The sequence below is a fragment of the Etheostoma cragini genome, chromosome 8, assembly GCF_013103735.1.
Source record: "Etheostoma cragini isolate CJK2018 chromosome 8, CSU_Ecrag_1.0, whole genome shotgun sequence".
Lineage (NCBI taxonomy): Eukaryota > Metazoa > Chordata > Actinopteri > Perciformes > Percidae > Etheostoma > Etheostoma cragini.
Genome location: NC_048414.1, coordinates 24,803,857 through 24,820,862, shown reverse-complemented (window position 1 = coordinate 24,820,862; position 17,006 = coordinate 24,803,857). Strand labels below are relative to the sequence as shown.

The following is a 17,006-nucleotide window of genomic DNA, read 5'->3' as shown; positions in this document are numbered from 1 at the left end:
GCAATGCATTTGTTACAGTACAATACAATAAATTCTCAGGAATAGAACTTGCCTAATAATTTTGCACACAGTGTATATCCCGGACGTTCCACTTCCGGGATTGCTCCGGTACCACATGAAATTCTGCAGGGTGCATATATTTATGCCGATGTCAGTTTCCTTACGCTTTCTTTGTGTTGGAATTTTAAACTCTGGTGGATTTATGAGGACTATGGTTAACTTCTCCTCAGATATCTGCAAGGTAAATCCAGACATCTAGCTAGACTACAGTGCCTTGCGAAAGTATTCGGCCCCCTTGAACTTTTCAACCTTTTGACACATTTCAGGCTTCAAACATAAAGATATACGATTTTTATTTTTTGTGAAGAATCACCAACAAGTGGGACACAATTGTGAAGTGGAACGAAATCCATTGTATATTATAAACTTTTTTAGCAAATAAAAAACTGAAAAGTGGTACGTGCAAAATTATATATAACACATTTGAGGGGGTTTTGTGAAATGTCTCTACAACTACTGGAAGGATTACAATGGAATGAACTACATTATGAGTTAATGGATTGATTCACGGTGTTACTGCTGAGGGCAATTAGCTGTAGTTCGTAACTAATGACATTTCTATCAGTCTCAGCTGTACTTTACATTTAGTGCTCATTAGCAAATGCTAGCATGCTAAACTGATGGATAGCATGGTCAACATATTTGCATGTTAGCATTGCCACTGTGAGCATATTTCACACACACACACATCTTCAACTGTATATCAACGACTGGGCCGCTAACCTCTATATTATACATTTGTCCTGACATTGGAAAGCTCCCTAGGCGTGAAAGTCGGACGATTAGCCAAACTGAGGAATGCAGAGTGTGTTGTGTGGAGCTGATAGTCTTTCCGTATTTTGCGTACTCTAAGTCACTTTTTCTTTCATAATTAGGCTGGTCCTGCAATTTATGGTCAGGTGCAACTTATATATCAAAATATATATAATTTGCCATGTTTAAAAATGTTAATTCATTCTGAAAACATTACCGTCCACAGCTGCGAGAAGGCGCTCTAGGTCTGTGACAACTATATGATACCCCTAAATACAAGTGAGAAAGACTAAACACAAACAAAATGCCCCCAAAAAGAAAACCCTATTCTGTAGATCACAAACTGCAGGTAGTCAAACATGCAGCAAAAAACGGTAATCGAGCAGCGGAAAAAAAGTTTGGAGTGAGTGAATGAAAGTAAAACTTGCTGCTCTGCATTGTTCCTATTCCACCAGAGGTTCAACTATCAGCCAAACCCTCCTTTATAGCACCTTGAAGTAGACCTTACCAGGGAGGCTAAGAAGTGTGATACCACTGTAATTGAAGGTTTTAGTTTTTATACAGTTTTAGTTTACTAAAAACATTTTTCACCTATTTTTGTTTTAGTTTACTACAACCCTGATTTGTAGAAATAAGCCTCAAGCTACAGTACATATCCAAATGGAAAAATCACATCTCGGAAAGATGCCAAAAAACTCAAAGCAAAGACGAAGAGAGACAAGGTGATTACTGTAGAAGGAAGGCGAGTAGTGTAGCAGTCTGAGTTTTGGAAAGAGAACGAGATTTCAGAGAGCAGCGTGGATACCAGAGAAGGAGCTTTAAATGCAATCCTGCCATTGAAATCCACATCTTGATATAAGACTGATATTGTTAATTACAGAGTGTAGTCATACTCAGTTCAACAAGCTCTGTTACATGGGCAAACATACAAAGAACAGAGCCAACTGCAGACTACAGCTGCCCCTGCCAAGCAGCATTGAGGACAGCCAGGGAGCTCCATGGAGAGGAGACAACCAGTTGACTGGCTAGTGTTAGTAAGACCTGCTTGACCCGTGTGTGTGTGTGTGTGTGTGTGTGTTAGAGCTAGGTATATATATATGCTTGATCCAAAACGTGCATGTGATTTATTTATTTTCTCCTAGAAAACTTTTAGAATTTCAACCACTTCCTTAGAATCCCACTATTCAAACCACACACACACGCACAAACCCAACACACACACACCCTTACTGTATATGTTATTAACTTTATGTATTGGGAACATCATTTGGTGTAGAGTTCTTCTCTTTTAGTATATGTTCTGCCCATCATTGCACACTATAGAAGCTCACAGGACTATTCAAGTGCTTCTCTGCAACTCTACCAAGCGAGTCAATTAAAAACAACTTCTTATTTACAAATGACAGCCTGGCAAAAGGCAAATCTTGGCCACACGGGGGGTTCAGGACAACACAGAGGCTCTCTGGATGTCTGTGCAGCAAACTGAAGGTCTATCCAATCTCTCAGCAAGGATATAAACCCCCTGATTGTTCCAGAGAAATGGTACGATGGCAATCTGGCAGATAAAACCAGAGCTAAGAAAAAACAAAACAGGGTTTTCAATCAGAGAAAGGTTCTGATACACAGGGTCCCTTCTGAACAGAGATCTGCATGGAAAACAGGCCTGCACTGTGGCTTTTGTGGTTTGGTGGTTCCATGCCAATAGCTGTCCACCACAGACATTATTATTAATTCAATAATAATAATTATGCAAACAAATATGTATACATAATTAAACAAGCCCAAATGTCAATGTTCTTTTAGTGAGATAAGGATTTTCGGCAAGTAGATGGCATAGTCTGATAGGTCACATATAATTTGGTGCAACAGTGGAAAAGTCTGTGTAAGTGAGTATGTAGGTAAAAGGTAGCAGGCAATTTCTTTATAGGCCTAATTGTCTTTGAATTTAATCCAAGCAAAACTAGACTAGCTAAACTTTTTGTACCTTAAAATAAAGTTTCCAAAAACGTTTCAGTGGTTCATTAACTCGTACCAGGGTGAACAGCACTTCTGCATTTGATTTGCTGCTTTCTACCAGCTATGACCACACTGAGCAAGTTTGCCAGATCGGGTAGCGGATCCGTAGTGAGATATAATGGGACAATTCCGCTTCCAACCTGCAGGGGGACCAAAGCGGGAAAAGTTACATAGTGTTGCTTTAAGAAGTTATCTGTTGTAGTTATTGCCGACAGAAAAAAAGGAAATAAATGAAGAACAACTAAAAGCTAAAGGGAATGACGATGGGCGCCACCCAAGTCACGCTCGGTCGAGCTTTCGACAGATGGGGACGATTACAGGATTGTAAATGATTTAAAAACCGTCCCTGAATTGGCCCTTGGGTATGTAATATGTCTATTTTATCAAATAACTTTAGATTGTGCAATAGGGTTGTAAGTCAGTGGCCAACATTAAATTATGTCCCCCTTACATTTAGCATAGATGTTTTATTCCTTTTAGTTGTGTTGGCTTACTCTTTTCCTTTCTCTTGAGCCCCTGTAGTTGTGTAAAGCGTCCTCGGGTTTCATTAAATGCGCTATATGAATTGAAGTTATTACATTAGTTGCTACACAAAACTAGTTATGCTTTGGCTTGTGACAGTTTAGTGATAGCGTTAACATGAGCGAGACGAAGTTAACGCAACACTTGAAATGAAACGATGCATCTGCAACAATATGACCTCCCGGTAACTATGACTCGTTAATACAGCACTGTAAAGAAGAGACCTTTATGGTAGTAATTGTGATAAAAATTGTGTTTATTTCAACACTATTATTACTACTATTTGAAGAAGCATTTTTGTGATAAACTGAAAACGTGTCAAATTTGACAACATGAGGGTTAAAAGTGATTTGAGGACTTTTAAAAAGCAAACAACATTCAGCTTTAGCGACAAAATCTCTTAACACATTACTCTAGCAATGTGGGTCTTACTATACTCAAAGCTGAGCTGGCAACACAGATAAGCAGCGATAAACTACAAGCATTTGTGAACGCCCTAACAACACTAATTTCTGTTATACCAAGTATGTCTTTTAGCTGTGTAAATCTGTTAGCAAAGCAATTTAATAAATTAAACTAATATAACTTTTCATTCATCTACACAACGATCATGCACTTTCAAACAATGCCACGCCCATTTAGGCGACAGGAAGTGTATCCTTTCATTGCCGTTGCTTGAAGCGCCTTCCCGCCCAACGTTCCCAGTTCAATTGCTTTCTTGCATAAAAAGCAGTAGGCTTCAGATACGTCAATTTTGAAATTTTAGACTTTTTAAGATGCAAGCTAATCGGGCAAAAACAGACCCAACACGAAAAGATAACGTAGCAAGTGAGAGGCTCTGGAAATGGACCCCGGGGATGGACTAACAGATGGATGGATGGATGGTTGGACGGACATCCACACTTCCACAGATATGAGAGTGGCATCAATCTTTAAACTTAACTATTAAAAAGAGAGCAAATAAGTGGATTTCCCAAAATGCTAAACTATCCCTTGTGATAACTAGTCTGGATACATTTCCAGAAAAGTTGCCTGACATTGATTTCCCTCACCTTTCACCATGTGTAGCCATTCTCAAACTCCACTCACTTCGGGAAACGACAACAAACTTCAAGCAAGCAAGCTACAGGCGGAAAATGGCTGGTTTTGAAGAAAATTTGGATAGTGCAACAAGGCAGGCCTGCTTGGTTCTATCGGAGGTATGATTTTAAAGATTTACAAGGAATATGTTTATGGCATACTCTCTAATTGGGATGTTGTGGAATATATTGAAGAGGATTGCTGTGGACTAAGTACACTGGTAAGAGCAAAATATATGCTATATGTAATCATTTAAATAGCTCATGTTACTGTATTGTGTACAGAAAACTTAATTAAAATATTACATGTGGCGCTTTCTTTTGCGGGGTGCATCTTGGGTACATCCCAAGACTATTTTGCAGAGCCACTGTCCCTTTGTCAGGAGCTTAGCACCGCCCTTGGTGAGTGTGACTGGTTTTAGAAATGCAAACAACCCAGAATGTTTTTTTTCTCCTATCCTAGAATGTATGTGTGGCGTGGCCAGACCTTACTCCACATCCCAGTGGAGATAGGTCAGGCAATGAGAGAATACATGGAGCGTAATATACAGTATATGTCACATGAATTGGTGTCTTTTTAGGGGTCAGGAAATGGGTATCAAGTTAACTGAATATCGTAACAGGTCTAGTCATACAAGCATTAATGTGAACAGCCAACTGATGATACTCACCCATAGCCCTGCTCGCCCTCATCAGGACTTCTCCCACTTTCAGGCGGGTTTCCAGGGAGTGCTCCTTGTTGGATGTAGGAAGCGAGGGACCATGTTGAAAGTCTTTTAGGAGCCTAGCCAGAATCCTCTCTGGGTGGGAATCAGCCAATGCAGACAACCCTAAAGACAGGTCATACTCAGTCCATTTGTTTTCAAGAGTTACTGACAACCACTTCAGCTAGGCAGATAATAGCATGGGTGTGTTAAACAGACTGTTCATGTAGATCAATAATCATAAAAATCAATGATAACATCACATTGGGCCAAGGTGCATCATTATTTTACCTTGAATAGCTGACAGGTAGATGAATGAGTCTTCATGCTCCAGGTTTTCTAAGAAGAGCTGGAGAAGACACACCATTAGCATGATTAATCACCACATAGACTGGTGTATAGTTAATACAGCCTGTTTTCTGGGAATATTCTACCATTTGTGTGTGAAAAAAATAAAAAATGTCAGCAATATGGAATTTTACAGACGAACGAAAGAGGATCAATACTGGCACGGCACCGAATACATTAAAAACAATATGACCCACTATCAAAGAGAATAATGAAAACGTTACCCCCAGGTACTTAAAGGGGTCCTTGAAGATATAGGTTTGATTGGGTAAGGGGAAGATGAGGGACTGGAAAAACAAGGGATTTCTTAGACATTCTGGATAGAATGTGTTGGAGTTTCGGGTAAAGTATAGAGGTAGCATAGAACATATGAGAGTTAGCCTCTAGAATATTGGAGAATTTAGCCCAACCACAAGACAAAAAAGGGGGGAAATCAATAAAAGGGTTTCTTCTGTAACAGTAGGGGGTTGAAGGTTATCTATGGTGCACACAGGCGGGGGGTTGTGACTAGAGAGAATACTAAATTAGTTGTACTCCTTTCTTGCGCATACCACCTTAACAAGTCCCTAGAGCACACCCCTCTTGCTCCCTCTGGGAAAAAAAGGCTCAACCGCCTCATTTATTATAGATGTTTGCCCATAATGTCCCAGGAGACACAGATATCCTGCTACCTGCACGCTACTGGTGCACACTTACAGTGCATGCAGCAATAGCACAATGTCTAATAGGTGGCTAAGGCAACAGATGGAGACAGTTTTAACCAAGCAACATCCAACATGGCTAAACGCTGAAGGCAATGTGGAAGCATCTTGACCCAGTTCTTAGAATAATTGCTTAGAATGCTATTAAAGCAAATGAGAAAATCTTTAATTTCGAAGTCAAACGTTTAGACCAAGAATAGCATTTGTGTTTCTTCAGATAACCTGAGATAACTGACTACAATCCAGGAGGTAGAAGGCTTGTTCAAAGGCTCATCAGACACTAAAATCGTGCACAGCCGTTTCTCAAAGTATCAGAGCGAATTTTGCATTGCAATATTGCTGCAAAATGTGAACCAGGTCTAACAATTTTTTGCCAGACGACCATAAAAATAAATCTTCAGTCCCCTGCATTGTTACCCTTTACAAACGCTATAGGTTCAATGAAATACATATAAAGTATGAAGATGCTAAATTTTCTTTTGTATATTGCACATATTGCTATTTTCTCTCTAATCACAGTCATAAGTTATGCTGACATTCCCCTTCCTTCAAGCTAATTTAACTATTAAAGAGGACGTGACGTCACCGTTAGCATGTGGGTAATAACTACATATTGCGCAGAGGGATCAAGCTGTCACCATGCACATTTGAAAGTGAGAGTTGACCAAAGATGAAGTCTGATCAAGTAAGTTCTCAGTTCTCTTGTTTATAAATATTTACAGAGCATCATAACTGACTAGATGCTAAAACAAAACAAAAAAGTTGAAGTACATAACTAAGCAACCCACCATGAGGACCTTTTCCTGTGCCTGGACGGCCTCTGGGTTTTCCTTTCGCATCATCTGGGTCAGGACCCTCAGGGCAAACGCTCTGGTCGGCACGTCCGGGTCACATGCTTCTAGCAGCCAATCAGAAAAGGGCTTAGTAGGAGGGCCTGCTGCTGCAGACCTTCCAGAGGTGGCTGGGTGTCTGATGCGAGTGTTGCTAGGTGAATTACTGTCTGGGGGAGACGAATGCGGACTAGTCTGTGAGTCGCTTGTTTCAGTTTGCGTAGTTTGCTTTTTCCCAAAAGACACACTGTTGTTCATTGCTGTTGTTTCTGGGTTTCTGGAGGGCTGAGCAATATCGGTCAGGCTTTCAGGCCAGTAGGCACCGTGAGTGGCAATGATAGCTCTGAGGTTGGATGCCAACTCTTGGATGACCACCTCGGGGTGCTTCTGAGACAGCATCTCCAGTGGTGGGAGCAGTCTCGCCATTGAAGAGTAGTCCTCTGCACTAAGCTGTAATATTAAAAGAGGAGAGGTTGAAATGGGAAAGAGCAGGGTGTGCTTACCGCCTCCACATTACTGCAGAGGAGAGTCTGAGAAGTTCACACCACAAGTCCTATGCGCCGGACGGAGCAACAGTGCCTCTACAAAACAGCCTTGGGAAAGAACTTGTTTGAATGGAACGTGTATGTTCAAAGGTTGTTTAAGTCGTGAAACAGACAACTCAGATTCGACAGAAAGTCTAGCTAGCTGTCTGGATTTACCCTGCAGAGATCTGAGGAGCAGTTAACAATAGAACACAGAATAGAATAGAATAAAAAGACATCCTGTGGAATTTCCGGCGGCACCTGTAAAAATCCCCGAAGTGGAACGTCGTGGATGTAATCTGCATTGGATCCCACCAACAACCTTTATCGTACTCTTCAACTTGCTGCTATCTACTGACTTACTGTAATCTCATCCCATAGTGGGCGGACATTGAATTAGAATGACCTAATCCACATTGTCAAAATCATTTAAAATTAAGCCACGGCCCTACAAATCTCTAAGATAACACTAGCCTATAATTAAAAAAACTAAAAAAATGGTAGTTATCAAGTCTTAATTAGTAATTGTTATGCATATATACACTGTATATACAGTATATACACACACACATGTAAGTGAACATCAGCTATAAGTTCCCAGTTTCCGATTGCATAGAAAACACAGTACATGCATCATAAGGTAGAAAAGCAACACGTTAATATGTGGAGTTTTCAGTTGTGAGTACCTGAGATCCAGACAGTATAGTGGCCACTATGCCCATCCCCATGCTCAGTGTCTGGCTTTCTACTGGGTTCCCACGATTTTGACCATTGGCCGGATCCAGACCCACACAGGCCCTTTGAAGCAGGGACACCATGAAGCCCACCACCTGGAGAAAGTACAGAATCATGGAGACACATAATAAACAGTAAGAGATCCAGGGGTTAAAATGTATCTAAAATTAAATGAAATAAGTAATTAAAACTAGGGCTAAATTTAACAGGAAGTACTAAGACATCTTTTCAAAGCTTTTCTGAAAATTCCCAGAAAACATTCAGTCCTCTAAAGGTAAGATATCTAAAAATAAGACATCATCCAGTGACGTGAGGCCAGTTTATCAGCTCATTTCTTTATCTAGGCTAGGGAATGCTTGTTGGTCCTAAAATAGCAGCCAGACAGACAGCCAACACCTGTAACGCTAGTAACATCCCCCTTACTAGAAATGAAGCAATTAGGCTATTTTTGTGTGGCAGCATGACTCAATGTGGCCTGCTTCCATTACAAACAGTCCCACAAGAACACAGACCCATTTGAATTTGAAATATGTGGTAGACGGAGAGATGTAATCCCAGGAGCATGAACTAACACCTAACAGAGGGTAGGACGTGACACACAAATTATTCTCTAAGACCATTTTCAACATAAAAGTGCAATATCCCCTGCAACATCTGTCATAAAATGATGTAATCTTTTAACAAAAAGCCTTTGTGCCCTAAATTCATGTCACCACAAGACATGAATTTAGGGCACAAAGGCTGTTGTAACCAGGCCAGATCCCTGCATGTACTGTACATGGTGCAGTTCTACAAAAACAAGCCAAGTCATCTACAGTATATTGTTAGGTTTTCTTAACTGTTTACTTCCAGCCTTACTTTTTACTACAATCAAGTACGCATGTGTGACCATTACGAACAAAGCTTCCTGCACCTTCAGTTGGGATATTTTGCATTGCGTCAAAACGCTGTCAAAATGATTTTGTGATTTTAACCAAACTCTAACTAGCAGTGGAAATTAAAACAAGAAACAGATAACATAACGGCAATTTTGTGTGTGCATATTTAGGATTGCTGCACCTCCTGCTGGGTGCATATCTCTCCACTCACCTGTGAGGTTTTCCTCAGCAGCACAGTATGCTGCACACACTCGACCATCACAGCCAACACCTGAAGCAGAGCGAGTCTCTGGCCTTGCCTCGCAGCTGGGCCCAGCAGCTGCTGCTCCACCTCCAGGAGTGTCATGGCTGAGACGTCCAACTCCTGTTCATCTTTCTTTTCTTCGTCTGCTGCAGCTGCCCAGCTGGCCAGCTCCTGCAAGAGAAGCAAGTAAATGATGGACTGTCAACAAAGCACTGAAACACTGTACAATAAAAATATAATTTGCACACACTACAACCTCAAAATATCCACAAAGTTCTAAATAAACACAATGGGGAGTATTTTGTTACACTAGATTGCATCATGTTTTACAGGATAATTGCCTGACATCCGGTGCATGGCTAACCCACGCGTCCCTCACCTTCCACTCTCTGTGTTTTGTCGATCTCAAAATCCCTTCGCTTCGGAAAAAAAACAAAAATCACTTTGAGCTACCAAGCTACACGCTGAAAATGGCAAGTTCTGAAAAAACTGTTGGGATAGTGCAGCAAGGCAGGCTTTCTTGGTTATTTTAGGGAAAGATTGTAAAGACTTGCAAAGAATAAGTTTATAGCATTTACTTTCTAACTTGGATGTTTTGGGGCCAATTAGCTGAATTGCTGTGGAAGAAGTACACTAGGGATGTAACAGTTACCAGTGTAACGGTAAACCCTGGTAGAAATGTTGACCGTAACAATTACTGTTTTCATTTAAAATATCATTGTTATTGCGTGTGTTTATTTGTTCCCAGCTTCATCCAAGGCTCCTGAAGTTGCCACGCAGGCGCACGCCGATTAGACAGGAGAAAAAGACACACTGTAGCAGCAGACCTTTTTTCTTTGTCCTTTTTCTTTTTCTCTCCCGTTTTGTTGAAGTGATGTGGGTAGACCAGAACATAAGTTAAAACTATTCTTTAACTTGCTCAATTGTCATGGTTTTAACTGTCTCATTATCTTCAATTAGTGTTCTGCTACGATGTGGAAGTTTAGCCCGTGTTACAAGACCGAGCGAGAGAGCGAGAGAGAGAGAGATATATTATCACAATTATAACATTGCTGTTGCTGTGGTTCTTATTGCACAGCTGATCGATCTGCAGCTTGTTTAATAGTAATGTGAGCCACGTGTTGATATTCAGGTTGTGTTTGCTAGCAACGTGCAATCGCCAGTAAACAGACTAGCCTGTAGAACCACATGTTTAGCTATTAAAGGTGTGTTACACTGTACAGTGTAACAGATGCTTATTAATGTGCATTATTATTATTTGCTTAAATTTCAGAACCACATTCAACTTTACATGTAACGTCAAATACTTCATAGTTAACTTCATGTTGGAGTTGTAATTAAAATTTCCTGGGTTTAATGTCAGACATAAATTTTCATCCCTTTACATCCCTAAATAGACTGCTAATACACTAGTATAAGTAAATGATGTTTAACTACCCAGCTACTTTAAAAAGCTCACTTTCCTGTATTGTGTGAACAGTCAAAAACAACTGGGAGTAGTTTAAAGAAATGCAAACAACGCAGAGTTTTTTTTTTTCTCTTATCCTGGATTGTATCTTTGGTGTAGCCATGCCTTATTCCACAGCGCTGTGGAGATAGGTCTGGCAATGGGAAACTAGTGTAGACCTTACCTGCAGAAGGTCCAGGAAGAAGTCTCCGGGCAGGTCAGAGTCTTTGAGTTCAGCCAGCAGCTGCATCAGACACTCCAGCCTCCACTGTTCTCCTGACAGCTTCTCATACAGAGCATCGTCCTCTTCACTGGGAGACAAGAAGAGAGAAGTGTTGGAAGACACTGGAGGACTGAAGAGACGTAAGTTATACTGACAGTCATCATCGCAGTGGAATGAGATAAATAAAGTGTGGCTCTTTAACTGTTGCTGATTGGCCCAAGACATGTTAAAAAAGAGATGACATATTCTGCATTGTGCATCATGTTTTTAACCCAAGTGTCCTTTCTTAACAACACAATATACGGTTAAGACAGTGCTCTTTCACAAAGATCAGAGCATGTCCATTACACATATATAGAAACAGATAAGTCACAAGCATTTCGAGTATCAGTTACCTGCAGCTCTCTTTGGAGCCGAGTCTGGCTCCTCCATCACTGCCCGGGGAGAAGTGGAAGTCTGCCGCCACTTCGTTCTTGTCTCCCTGCAGACCAGCAAGCTGCCTCAGTGCTGAAAGGGCTGCAAGCGTCTCAATGTGGCTCAGGTACCACAGCAAAATCTCCTGACAGGGGGCGCTGTTGAGCACAGAGCAGATTCAAACAGCTCAGTCTTACTTTAGAGCAGATTGACTAGGATTCATGTATACTTTACATTTCTTGCCAGATAGCCTTTTGGCTAGAGGCCCTGTCATTCATCATGGTAAAAACAGTGTCGGTTTTCTTGCTTATTCATATATTTCACTCTTTTTTTAGTGAGAACTGTTTCAAAATGTCTCCAAAATGGAAAAACGTTATTGGCAACAAAAACAACAACAACAACAACATTTTGTCAGTCCGTCTCTCAATTCTTTGACTTCTCCATCTTGTCTGTGGCACTCAGTCCCAAGACAATAGGTTTCTACTGATGACAAAATCTTATTTTTTTTTAATTGCTGGCCACTGTTTTAACCAAATACTACTCAAACAGGAGACAATAGTGAATTTGTTGTGTCCAGCACCAGATTAATCCATTTCGATGCTCTATTGAGTATTGGGAGCAGTGTGTGAGTTTGAATTAGTCTTGCATTGCCAGACTTATCTCCACAGCGCTGTGCAGTAAGGACACACTGTACTGAAATAAATGAACACTAATGACTGTCTAACTAAAGTGTATGTCTGTGTAAATATATATATATATTTCTCTCTCTTCAGTGGGACCCTGTAAACCTATAAAACTTCTGTAACATGTTTATACCATTTATCTGTTTATGTCCACTGAACTAAAAATAAGTCTGCTTCTATAACATTTTTGTATGTAAAATGCCTTTGAAAAATTCTATGAAATAAAATTAAAAAAAAACTAATGACTGGAAAACCAATCTAGAAAGTGCCAAAAACGATTAAAAAAATACATGTTTTGTAGTTAACGGGCTCAAACATGGTACAGTTCTTCTTGGATGGCTGCAACACTTATTGTAAAGTTAAGGATGTTTTATTTGTTATTTTTGAGATACTTGTACATGAAAATGTACAGCTAATAACCCAGAAAACCTTACCGTAGATGAGAGACATTCTGCTTGGTGAAACAGAAGAGTGTGAAGATAACAGGAAGAACTTGTTGTAGGGCTTTGAGAAGACAAGGTGATGGACTGTTTCCAACCACCCAGATCTGATAGCAACAAGAGGCACAAGAGCAAAGGAAATGACATCAAAAACACTGTGAGAGGCATAAAGTATTAGTAAGAAAAATACAGCAGGGAACATCAGTGACTATGTTCACATGCACACCAATATGCCACTATTATTCAGAATATGACAATATTTCAAAATCAAAACAGGTTTTTGGATATGCGCACAAATCGCTAGGCAATTACAAGGGCCTTGAAATTGATTCTAAATGCAACCAGAAGCCAGTGCAAGGATTTCAGAATTGGAGTATTTTGCTCTCTCCTCAGCATTTTGAATGACTTGCAACTGTTTAATGGACTTCTGGGGAACGTCATTAAGAAGTGCATTGCAGTGGTCTATCCTACACAAAATAAAAACGTGAATGATCTTTTCTAGTTTAGTTTAGACATGTTTCCACGCAATATAGTCCCAAATCAATATCAGCCTAGGAAATTGTCTAGTCTTTATCTGCATTGGTATTTGTACTCGTTGGGAATATGCAGGCCACAAGAAGTAATTACGTTTTTTTTGGCTCACTTTTACTCACAACATGCTAACCGGCAAGATAGGATTCCATTCACTACGCTAAGCTAAGCTAGCGGCGGCGCTGCCGGTTTTGCACCAGACTAAGACAATGCATGCACTGAGACAAAAAATGCGTAGGTCCACCTTTCTACAACTAGGGAGACCGTGATAAGCCCTATTTCAACAAACGGTGGCGTATTCCTATTAATGTGAAAAATGCTATATCCGGAAAAAGGCCTTATTGGGAATATCCAAACAAAAATCAGGTACATGACCTGTATCGAATACAGAATATTGTCATATCTGTATAGAACATGTACATGTACACTTGCATTTACACATACTCAGTGTAGTGATTAGTGGATGCCTTTGGGTGTCCTCACCTTGTAAACATCATTCACACAACGAGTCAGCTCCCACTCCTCCACAGCAGCTTGGAAATGCCCCTCATCTGGAAAACACACACACCCACAGTGTTCAGCCCTGTTGGTATATAACGCATCATCCATCTGCAGTGTTTGAGACAAGGTAATGTTAGCTAGCAGGACAACAACTACGGTCTATTCTCCTGGTAGAAAATTCATATAAACACAACTTGCACATCTTGTGTCTTGAGTATACGTGACCTATAAAAGTAGGGCTGAACAATGAATCGTTTTCAAATCCAAATTGTCATTTGAAAGAATGCAATTAACTAATTGTGGAGAATGTGAGATACTGCTGAATGTTCGGTGTAACATTTTTTATTCCTCTTATTTATTATATTTACTGTTTTTCTTACAAATGCAGGGATAAAACTGGGGCATCTCAGACATGTCAGTTTAAAGGAAAGTAAGATATTTTAGTGTTGCTTATGGCAACTCATATATAAGAATATAGAGCATGGTGTCTCATGTTGTAATGCTCCATGACATGTTTTATCTGTTACACAGCGAATATTGAACATAGGATTTAATTTTTTTTTTTTTATTGCAATTTGAATCACAATTGCAATATCAGGCAGAAAAATCGCAATTAGATTTTTTTTTTTCAAAATCGTTCAACCCTACTGTATAGCATGTAGAAATATGTAATATCCTTTTTGTAGACAGACTCCATTTCTCTTGAAAACGTATTTCATATATAACAACAAAATAATTGCCAATATACCATGTTTCTGTAAAGCAATTCTGTAAAAGTACAAAAGGAAAATGTCCGCAGGACTACTACAAAGAAGGAGCTTTTCCCAACGTATGTTCTAAGAAATTAAAGATCTTACTAAAACAGCTGGAAAATGTTGTGCAACTTTAGTCTTTAGAACCAAAGAACTCCTCTTTTATTTGTACTAATGTACTAAATGCTTTGAGTTGAACATTTTAAACGTATGGATAGGATTGCCATGTGACTGACTGGAAGCAGTGGTGCAGCGGTGGAGAGGTGTGAGCAGAGGAGTGACCAAGTACTGCTGGGCAAAGCTGGGCTTCTCCTGCACCATGAAGAGCACCGCCCTGGTGGCCACACGCTGAAACTGCTGGGCTGTCAGCTTGTCCCTGAAGTGCAGGAGGTCAACGATCTAGACAACAACAAATACATCAACAAATACACTTCAAATGAACAAATTTTAACTTGCACGTAAATTTAGCATGGGTTCTGTTAAACTTTTAATGCGTAACCTTTTGATATTAAGTCAATATTTAATTTGTCTGTTACATTCAAGCCATTGCTAAATGAGTTGCTACAAAGCTAATTAAGACTATTAGCTCCACAAAACGCTCCGTATTTCTCATTAGTGCCATGTTCAGAAGATTGTGGCGTGCGGTGACTTTCCCGTGCAGACACTCAAGTGAAGATAATGAACTCTTCTGAAAAGGCCATCATGCTTTTTTAGTCCTCTGTGTCATCCTTGGCTACTAGCTACTGCGTTTGGGAGGGGGGTTGTCACAGAATGCTTGTATCATGTGAACGCGCACACAGTTTTGTTGTTGTTACATAGAATTCCTCATGGGGGACACAGAAAATGCACACTATAGCTTGAATGTGAAAGTAGCTTTATTTAAATCAATCTGTACACCACTATAATTCTGGCTTTTGTGGCGTTCTTACAGAAAAAAGAAACATACTGATAGAGCTAGGCAATATATTGATATTATATTAATATCATAATATGAGACTAGGCATCGTCTTAGATTTTGGACATAGTAATCTTTTGGATATAGTAATATAGTATTTTTTTCTCTTTCTTTATCACTTTCGAAATATATATTGTCTTTTGCTGGATGTAAAGGCTGCATTACGGTAAAGTGATTTCATTTCCTGAACGTACCAGACTGTTGTAAATGTTCTATTATTTGCCTTTACCCACGTCATGATATCCACATTACTGATGATCGTTTCTTAGCCTAAACACTGATATTAGCTCATTCAGGTTTACATCTACAGTGTGGAGACCTCGGCGCTCCTGTTTCTAGATTACAGGTATAGGTTGCAGACCTTTTATTCATTAAGATGAATAGTATTTATGCTATAGTTTTGTAAATATTGTCTATTTTTTTACTGTACTATGGACCTTCCATTGTGTCCTTTATAAATAATTATTATTATTATTATTAGTATTATTATTATTATTATAAGGGTAATAATAATAAACTGTGATGGATATCTACAATGGTAAGTTTAGGTGAAAAATGTAATGCTTAGCTTTGTTTACACTGTCGAATGGGTTTAGCGGATCTGAGTTTTGTTTTATAAACAATTTGATCGCCTAACTGCTTGAGTATATACCCCGTCTGACTTCTTTTTTTTTAGTGATGAAATCCAATATCAACTCATGCAAATTCACATTGAAGACTAAGGCAACAGTAGCTTATAACATGTAAGTTCTTAATGTTAATTAAAAGCAAATGTTGATGAATAAACGGAGTGTAGAGATTGGGATTGGGCCTCGGAGTTTTCCATCTCAGGGGTCATTAACTCAGAGATCACGGGAAAGTACTGATATGTTTTATTGGAAGTTGGTTTTATTATAACTTTAGTTTTTGTGATACCTGTTCTGTCTGACTGTTCAATGGTCCTTGCTTATAAAAAGAACACACTTGTTTTTGGCAGCTCATACAGTGGTGTGAAAAAGTGTTTGCCCCCTTCCTCATTTCCTGTTCCTTTGCATGTTTGTCACACTTAAGTGTTTCGGAACATCAAACCAATTTAAACAATAGTCAAGGACAACACAAGTAAACACAAAATGCAATTTGTAAATGAAGGTGTTTATTATTAAAAGTGAAAAAGATTCCTAACCATCATGGCCCTGTGTGAAAAAGTGATTGCCCCCCTTGTTAAAACATATTATAACTGGGGTTGTCCACACCTGAGTTCAATTTCCCTAGCCACACCCAGGCCTTATTATTGCCACACCTGTTCACAATCAAGGCATCACTTAAATAGGAGCTGCTTGACACAGTAAGGTCCACCAGAAGATCCTTAAAAGCTACACATCATGCCGAGACCCAAAGACATTCAGGAACAATTGAGAAAGAAAGTAATTGAGATCTATCAGTCTGGAAAGGGTTATAAAGCCATTTCCAAAGCTTTGGGAATACAGCAAACCACAGTGAGAGACATTATCCACAAATGGCGAAGACATGGAACAGTGGTGAACCTTCCCAGGAGTGGCCGGCCGCCTAAAATTACCCCAATAGCGCAGCGACGACCCATCTAAGAGGTCACAAAAGACCCCACAACAACGTCCAAAAAACTGCAGGCCTCACTTGCCTCAGTTAAGGTCAGCGTTCATGCCTCCAC

At 39.7% G+C, this 17,006-nt stretch overlaps 1 protein-coding gene across 1 annotated transcript in view; it reads right to left on the bottom strand.

The window, feature by feature from the left end:
* Positions 1 to 17,006, bottom strand: part of tango6 (transport and golgi organization 6 homolog (Drosophila)) — a 31,396-nt gene that overhangs the window by 6,976 nt on the left and 7,414 nt on the right. The window contains exons 6-15 of the mRNA XM_034878334.1: positions 14,622 to 14,784; positions 13,616 to 13,683; positions 12,596 to 12,708; positions 11,460 to 11,636; positions 11,026 to 11,152; positions 9,362 to 9,565; positions 8,224 to 8,367; positions 6,972 to 7,463; positions 5,426 to 5,483; positions 5,102 to 5,260 (exon numbers count right to left, since the gene is read on the bottom strand). Coding sequence (XP_034734225.1) covers positions 5,102 to 5,260; positions 5,426 to 5,483; positions 6,972 to 7,463; positions 8,224 to 8,367; positions 9,362 to 9,565; positions 11,026 to 11,152; positions 11,460 to 11,636; positions 12,596 to 12,708; positions 13,616 to 13,683; positions 14,622 to 14,784 — 1,705 coding nt within the window. The remainder of the gene's footprint in view (positions 1 to 5,101; positions 5,261 to 5,425; positions 5,484 to 6,971; positions 7,464 to 8,223; positions 8,368 to 9,361; positions 9,566 to 11,025; positions 11,153 to 11,459; positions 11,637 to 12,595; positions 12,709 to 13,615; positions 13,684 to 14,621; positions 14,785 to 17,006) is intronic.